Here is a 7606-nt window from a genome sequence, read left to right on the forward strand (position 1 = left end):
CCTATGTGTAGTGTTACCTTTCTTCTGCAGCAGGGATGCTTGCCCCAGTTTATAGGAGGGAAGATGACAGCCACCATCCCCTCCCTGTTCTGTCCTGTAGCTTTCTGCTCCTTCTAGAGATAATTTTTGGAGTGATGGTGGGTGGCATCTAGGTGCTGGTGTTGGGACTGTGGGAGGAATTATTTATTTCTAATCCCCTTGAATTTTTTTCCAAGGAGAACCTGATTTAGGTTTGATTTCATTATTGATTTTCACTTTTCTTTTTGTCCTTCGTCAAGATGCAAGGTAAGCAAGGAAGTCTACCATTCAAATTGGCTTATTATAAATGCTTGTGACTTTGCTGGTGACAGAGTCTAGGAAGAATGAGAAATCCTTGCCTGGAATGGGCTGGTGCACAGAGCTAGTGTTTCTCTTGTCCTCTCCAGCCTCCCCCTTAAGGAAATAGACACAGCCATGGGTGGGGGGGCTGTTAATTTCTCCGGCACCCTCCCTCCATGTGTTCACAAAACGAGTGCTCATTGTCCCTAATTGTATGTACATGCCTCACATAAATGATTTTCCTCTGGTCACAGAGAATACACTGTCCCTCCACTACTCCCCAAACAGTGGTTGGATTTCATTAATAACCACCACGAAATGCTTAACTATGGCATGTGAGCATGTCAACATTCCAAGTGCTTCTTGACATCACCAGTAGGAAGAGATTTCTTTACCTCTCCTAAGAATTAAATGACATCCAAAGTCGTGATTTCAGAGGAGACAACTCCAGCTTCATTTCAGCTTGGGTGAGGACAAGCAGAGGGAAGTTTATACCTGTGTGATGTTATTTAAGCATCTGTCCATTAAGCTAGAAAAGGTGGATTTCTGAGAAAGATATTGAGATACAAAATAATTTTATGATAAAGATACTGCTTAATCCATTTTGGGGGGTGGGGGACTTGTATAGGCAATCTTCAAGTTACAAACATCTGACTATCATCCGTCCTGCACTTAGAAATGGAGGCTGTTACAGGTAAGTACATGTAACAGTTCCAACCTACATACAAATTCAACTAAAGAATAAATCTACAGAACCTATCTCTTTGTAGCCTGAGGACTGACTGTAGTTAAAAGACCATCCTCCAAGCTTGGCTAAGACCTAATTCCTTCTCTGACCCTCCCCCAACTCAACCTACCCCCCCCCCCCACTCAACTTCTCACTGAGGTCTTAACTTGAACTAGAGCTGCCTGTTCATTGGATTGTTTTACAAATTAGGAAGCCAGGTTTTAAAATATGGAACCCAGGTCATTTAAATACTAGCCTTCATGCTGAGGTTCTGAACTACCAGGCTACCACGGCCTTTTTAAAATTAACGACCAGAACAGACGAAAAATGTAAAAATCAGACTTTAAATGTTTTATTTTGTTGATTCTGTACAATGCTAGGAAACAAAGTTAGAGGTAAAATAAAATGCCAGTTAAATTCGGCTACTACCAACAACCAAAAACCATAAACAGAAAAACGCAAGCTGCTGACTGTAATATAATCTTGGGTAGTGTAATCTGTTAACGCCTGTAACAAATCAGAACCTTCCATTTTCATGGTTCTTCAACTGCTAAGCGTTAGGAGGACCTGGGGCGTGTGCTGGGTAAGGACCCGAGCGCTCAAGAATCACAGATGGCGCCGTCCGCGGTCGCCACCGCAGCGGGATCCACCGAGCCTCTGGCGGTTCGCGGGGCTCCAGGATCCACCCAGCCTCTGGCGGTTCGCGGCTCCAGGTCCTCCTCCTCGCCTTTTAAAGGGTATGTTAATTAACGATCTTGACTGGAGGGCGACTGCGAATGCCTTGTTACCTATTTTAGTAAATGGAGAACACCGTTGGCGTGAAAGGTGGTTGGTTTTTGTTTTAAGCAAACTCAAATGTTGGTTATGCTACCTTTGGGGAAAGGGAGACGAAAAGGAGAATCTCGAGTTCTAAATTGCCTTTCTTTGCGTGAATATTCTCCGCAAAACGCCTGGTTACTCGAATCTCAAAAACAGCACTCTAAACAGCCGGTCTCCAAAACAGACCGACTTTCCCACCACAGCGCACCAAACGTTTTCATCGCCCCCACCCACTGCATCGCGCCCCCAGCTGCTGAGGGTCCATCTGTCTGCTATGTCCCCGGACGATCTGCACCGACTAACTGGTCTTTCTCAGCCTCGTCGTCCCGGCAGCCTTCTTGGCAGGTCTCGGCCGGTGGGAACAAGGGCGCCGGAGGCCTCCGTTCTGGGAGAAGGGAAGGAACCACCCATTGACCCCAGCGCCGTTATAGCGCAGCCCTCGGCCTGGGAGTGGACGTGCTGTGGTCCCAGAAGGTCGCGCTCGGGGCTGGTCTCCACACCTAGGGTGAGCCAAACCCACTCACTGCAAGGCGCCCTAAAATTCACGCCAGCTCTACAAAGCGCCCGACTCCAGGGACCGGGAGAGAGGTCGCTCACTTTCTGCTCAAAACTGCTGTAATCGACGCAGAACCCCACACAGACCCGCACCGCAACGAACATCCGTTTGTGTCGCTTTAACTTTCCGGGAGTGGGGGCGGGGAAGGGGACGTCCGACTGTCCCTTCCTCTGGACCAGAAGGTTCGCAATGCCCTCCTTTCTCGGTCCCGCTCTTCCTGGACGCAGGGCGCTGGCCGAGGTCGCGCCCCGGCCCGGGCCGGCCCTCACTTGGAGAACTGCGCCTGCACGGCGGCCAGGCCCAGACCCGCGGGAACCAGGTGTGGAAACTTGCACACAGCGCAGGTACAGAGGCCGGGGCCGCCCGCGCCGCCGCCAGGGAGACCGAACTGGCCACACGGCGGCTCGTCCAGCGCCAGCGACAGGTACTTAGCAGGGCGCAGCGCGTCCGGGGGTCCCACGGCGCCGGGCGCCAGCAGCACGGAGCCGGGCGCGGCGGCGAGCACGGGCAGGCCGGCGAGGAGCAGGCGCGGCGCAGCTGGCCCGGCGCCCTCGCCCAGCGCTCGGCGCAGCTCCTGCAGCGAGCTGCCCAGCAGCAGGATGTAGTTGCGGGCGAGCAGCAGCGTGGCGATCTTGGAGAGCTTGCGGCCCGGCGCGCCCTGGCAGTGAGTAGCTGAGTAGGGCAGGATGACCTCGCGCAGCGCGTCCATGGCCAGGTTCAGGTCCTGCATGCGCTTCCGCTCGCGGCTGTTGATCTTGCGACGCAGCTGCTGCTGCTGCTCCTCCTTGGCGTCCGCCCGGGAGCTGCCTCCCGCGGGCGCGCCCGACCCCGGCCCGGTGCTCGGCGGTTCGACCGGCGCCTCCAGCTTCTCGCGCGCAGACTTGGGGAGGAGGGGGGCTGTCGTGGAGGAGGAGGAAGTGGAAGAGGAGGAGGAAGAGGAAGAGGAGGGCGGCTGTCGGTAGCCCACCAGCTCATAGAGGGAGGTCCCGAGCTGCAAGTCTCCGGACCGCTGTGGCCTCAGCATGGTCCCGGGGGCCGCGTTCACGCGCGCCTGGGAAATCGCATAGTACATCTGAGGGGTGCGGAGGGCGGCCGAGGGCGCCCTTCAGGAATGCCGGGGGGGGGTGGGTCCGTCGGTAGGCAGCCCCTCCCCGCGGACCTACGCGCGGGGAGCCGATGGTGGGGCACCGGCCCGTTCCCGACCCCTTTAAACCCCGCTTGGGAACCTGCGGGGCCGCGGGTGGCGGGACGCAGCCAATGGAGGCGCGAGGCCAGGCTCAGGCGTGTGCTCATTGGCTGTCTGCGCTGCGGCGGGCGCGGAGGTGCGGCTGGCACCGCTCAAGGAGGTTATTGTGAGCGTCCGCCGAAGTATCCCAGCACAGGGCCCGGGGAGCTGGAGGAGCCCTTTCTGGTGAAGCGTAGCTCTCCAAGGCCACCCGGTTGCATTGCTCAGGATAAAACTCATTGCCACCCTCCAGCTCTCTCTGCCTCGAATTTTCTTTTTAATAATACACATACATGGTTGTTTTTTTTTTTAAGTGATCAAATATTTATAAGATAAAATTCACCAACTTAATTTTTTTTTTTTTTGTAGAGACAGAGAGTCTCACTTAACCACCCTCAGTAGAGTGCCATGATGTCACAGGACTCACAGCAACCTCCAGCTCTTGGGCTTTCGCGATTCTCCTGCCTCAGCCTCCCGAGCAGCTGGGACTACAGGTGCCCGCCACAATGCCCAGGTATTTTTTGGTGGCAGTTCAGCCGGGGCTGGGTTTGAACCCGCCACCCTCAGTATATGGGGCCGGCTCTCTACTCACTGAGCCACAGGCGCCACCAACTTAATTTTTTAGAGTCCATTTCAATAGTGTTGAATACACTTGCATTGTTGTGCGACCCACCTCCAGAACTCTCTTCGTATCACAGCCTGAAACTGTAGCCACTAAACAAATCCCCATCTCCCTCACCCAGCTCCAGGCAGCCCCATGCTCTTCTCTTCTATGAATTTATTCAACTTAAATAGGTCCCTATAGATGCCTCATTTAAGTAGAATCATACAATGTCTTTCAGTGACCGGCCTACTTCACTTAGCATGATGTCTTCAACATTCGTCCGTGTTGGAGCATGGATCAGAATCTTCTTCCTTGTTAAGGCTGAATAATATTCCCTTGTAGGAGTATACCACAGGTTGTTTATCCATCTTCCGTGGATGGACACTTGAGTTGCTTCCATCTTTTGGCTACTTTATATGGGTATGTAACCTCTGCCAGGTTCAGAGAACTAAATTTCCAGACTAAATAATCAGTAATATTAGGATGGCAACTTCCTGCCCCACACCCACCCAATCCCTCTGTCTGAAAGGTTTTTAGGGACAAAGGAGACTTTGGGATCAAGTTTCTCTCCCCAAAAGGAACATCGGTTCATTCTATCAGCAGCTCTACTCTTGCTTAAGCAAAACTCACTCAGAAATTGGCCTTTTATCAGAAACAAACAAAACCCCAAAACATCTACATAATTCTATCTGTTGAGAGTGGGACCGAATCTCTTTCTTCCCTGAATAACATAAAACAGCCTTGGTGCCAACACCAGGGTATACAACTGCTGCTTGTCATCAGGGAATGGGAGAACGTTCTGGGGAAGAGGACATTTTGGCACTTAAAGCTCTACCATCCAGTATGGTAGCCACTAGCCATAATTGGCTATTTAAATGAAAATTAATTAAAATTAGATAAAATTGAGTTTTCCAGTTGTATTAGCTTTGGTTCAAGTGCTTAGCAGTCACAGATGGCCAGTGGCTGTCCATGGGACTGCACAGAAATCAGACACTGCCATGATCACTGGAAGTCCCACTGGACAATGCTGATCTAGAATTTAACACATAGAAAATGAGTTTCCCTCATCTCAGGGCTGTTTGGTCTAAGAGAGATGCTGCTGATCTAGAGTTTAACACATAGAAAATGAGTTTCCCTCATCTCAGGGCTGTTTGGTCTAAGAGAGATGCTGTTGATCTAGAGTTTAACACATAGAAAATGAGTTTCCCTCATCTCAGGGCTGTTTGGTCTAAGAGAGATGCTGTTGATCTCAGGACTTGTCCACCATGGGAAGTGATCTTTACCCTACCAGTCCTTTGCCTATGCTTACTGATTCTATGACTGCTTTGCTTTTGTTTTCTTCCACAATCACTCCATAGGCTGGCTCACTCTGACCTCTGCTTCCAACCTCCAGCTTTGCCTGGGCCTCAGGTTCCCTTACACCTTACCTTCTTCTGGAAGCCTTGGTGAGTTCTCATCTTCCTCCTTTCATCTTGGCAAACCATTGATAGCATTTCTCCATAGCCCTATTGTATTATGTGGATACCATCTCTGCATTTGGCTGTGATTTGAGGGCAGGGACCACCTGTCCATTTCTGCATCTTTCCAAAGCTCAGCACGGTGCTTTGCACCTACTGTGTGTCCTGGAATATCTAAGGATAGGTCTGAAATTTCCGTGGGCTCTCTGGCTCATCTCTTAAGTGTGCAGACCCCCAACAGTGTTCAAACCTAAGTGTTTCCTATGAGAGGGAAGGCACCAGGTAGGACCCTGACCCTCAGGGGGGCCTGGCCTGACATGGTGATGGGAGCCCTTCTTTGGGAGAGAGAAGGGGGCCTTAACAGGAAAAAGCTGAGTCTCCACTGTAGGCAGAGAGGAGAGAGAGAGAGACCTAGGAAGTTGCTTGGAAAGTTTCAAGCAGTTAAGTTTAACACCTCATTAGTCATTTCACTGTTTGCATTTGGTTCTCACAGGGCCCCTGTGAGCTGGGCATTTTTGATCCCTGCTGTACATGATAAAAGTGAGGGTTTTATCTACCCAGAGGTACTAGATTTCTGGGTACCTTCAGATAGGAGAGGCAGAACCGTACTGTCAATGGCTGGCCTGCTGACTTCCAAAGAGCGAAGAGGGGACAATGATGGGGAAGGGTTGGGGACTGGTTCTAAGAATGCGGGGGCCAGCCTAGGCAAGTTGAGGGGCCCCAAGTCCTGCCACCAGGAACACTACACCAAGCCTCTTGGCAGTGCCCACCCTTGTTCTCAGGACCCTTCTGTCCTATAGCTGAGGTGCCAGGTTGGGGAGGCCCTAGTGACCTCCCCCTCCAGCTTTCTCTGTCCACATCCAAGGTGGGGCTGCCGAGGCTGTACCCTGCCAGCAGGAGGAAGTGATTGAGGGAGACAGAACCTAAAGCCTCAGGCAGAGTTGCCTAAATTGCACCCTCCATGCTTCCCAGGCACAAGCAGAAATGCTCAGAAATCACAGAGATGGAAACACACAAGCTGTTCTCTCCCCACAAACCACCCCTCTTTACTGAGGGGGTCCCTGAAGGTTCCCTTTAGCCCTTGGTCTCACCTTATTTCCTCCTTCTTGGAGGAGAACTCCTGTCTCCTCTGGCCAAGGACACTGTTGACTGGACACGTTGGTCAGTGTGTATTTAAACACCCTCAGTGGAGGGCTTCAGAAGAGAGTTCTGGGCAGCCATATGGACCCAGCATGGGCACAGAATTTGCTTCTCATTGGAGCTGGTGACTTGGATGGTCCCTTGTGCTGGGCTGAAGCTGCAGTGGCATGCAAAGTGTGACAGCTGGCAAGGGCTGGCGAGTCACTGTGGCTGCTGGCAGGGGCTCCCAGGGCTGTCTCAAGGGGAGGCAGCTGCTGTGGCCTCCCACATTCAGGACATGCTTGGGGAGCAACTTGTGTCCACCATAACAACCGCTCTTGTCTTTGCCAAAGGGGCTTGTGTGTGTGTGTGTGTTGGTGATTCCTTTCATCCCGAGGAGGGGTGTCTGTGTGTGTATGGCGCTTCCTTTTCCTTGCATCTCCCACCTGTTTCCTAAATCCTGCCTCCCCCAACCCTTGCTTTGGGTCAAGAAGCTCAAACCTCGGAAATGGCAAACACTGGACATGCAAAGCCTCAGTGACCTGTGAGTGTCTTGAATACAGCACCATCCATCTCAGCCCTCTGTTGTCCCTCAAGAGACTCTTCTCTCAGAAAGCCAACTAAGTGTAGAAGGTTGTCTTTGCTAAAACTTGCTGTTTAAACTGGCTAGAGCTTAGACCTGAAATGAAGGGGAAATGAAGTTTACTTTTTAAACTGTTACTTTCTTCTATGAAGGTCAAGATTCTTCAGAAACTTAAATTACCCTCTAGGCATTGACCTT

The 7606-nt window shown here is 51.6% G+C and overlaps 1 protein-coding gene across 1 annotated transcript; it reads right to left on the reverse strand.

Moving 5' to 3' along the window:
• Nucleotides 1-1387: 1387 nt before the first annotated feature.
• OLIG1 (oligodendrocyte transcription factor 1) lies at nt 1388-3607 on the reverse strand. Its single transcript, XM_053565303.1, has one exon. It carries the CDS (start codon nt 3490-3492, stop codon nt 2686-2688), a length of 807 nt encoding a protein of 268 aa, XP_053421278.1. The 5' UTR covers nt 3493-3607; the 3' UTR covers nt 1388-2685.
• Between the last annotated feature and the right edge of the window lie 3999 nt (nt 3608-7606).

The sequence above is a fragment of the Nycticebus coucang genome, chromosome 16 (assembly GCF_027406575.1).
Source record: "Nycticebus coucang isolate mNycCou1 chromosome 16, mNycCou1.pri, whole genome shotgun sequence".
Lineage (NCBI taxonomy): Eukaryota > Metazoa > Chordata > Mammalia > Primates > Lorisidae > Nycticebus > Nycticebus coucang.

What these genes read in the sequence shown, in the direction of transcription:
- OLIG1 (XM_053565303.1), bottom strand. Translation starts at nt 3,492, where the DNA reads ATGTACTATGCGATTTCCCAGGCGCGCGTGAACGCGGCCCCCGGGACC.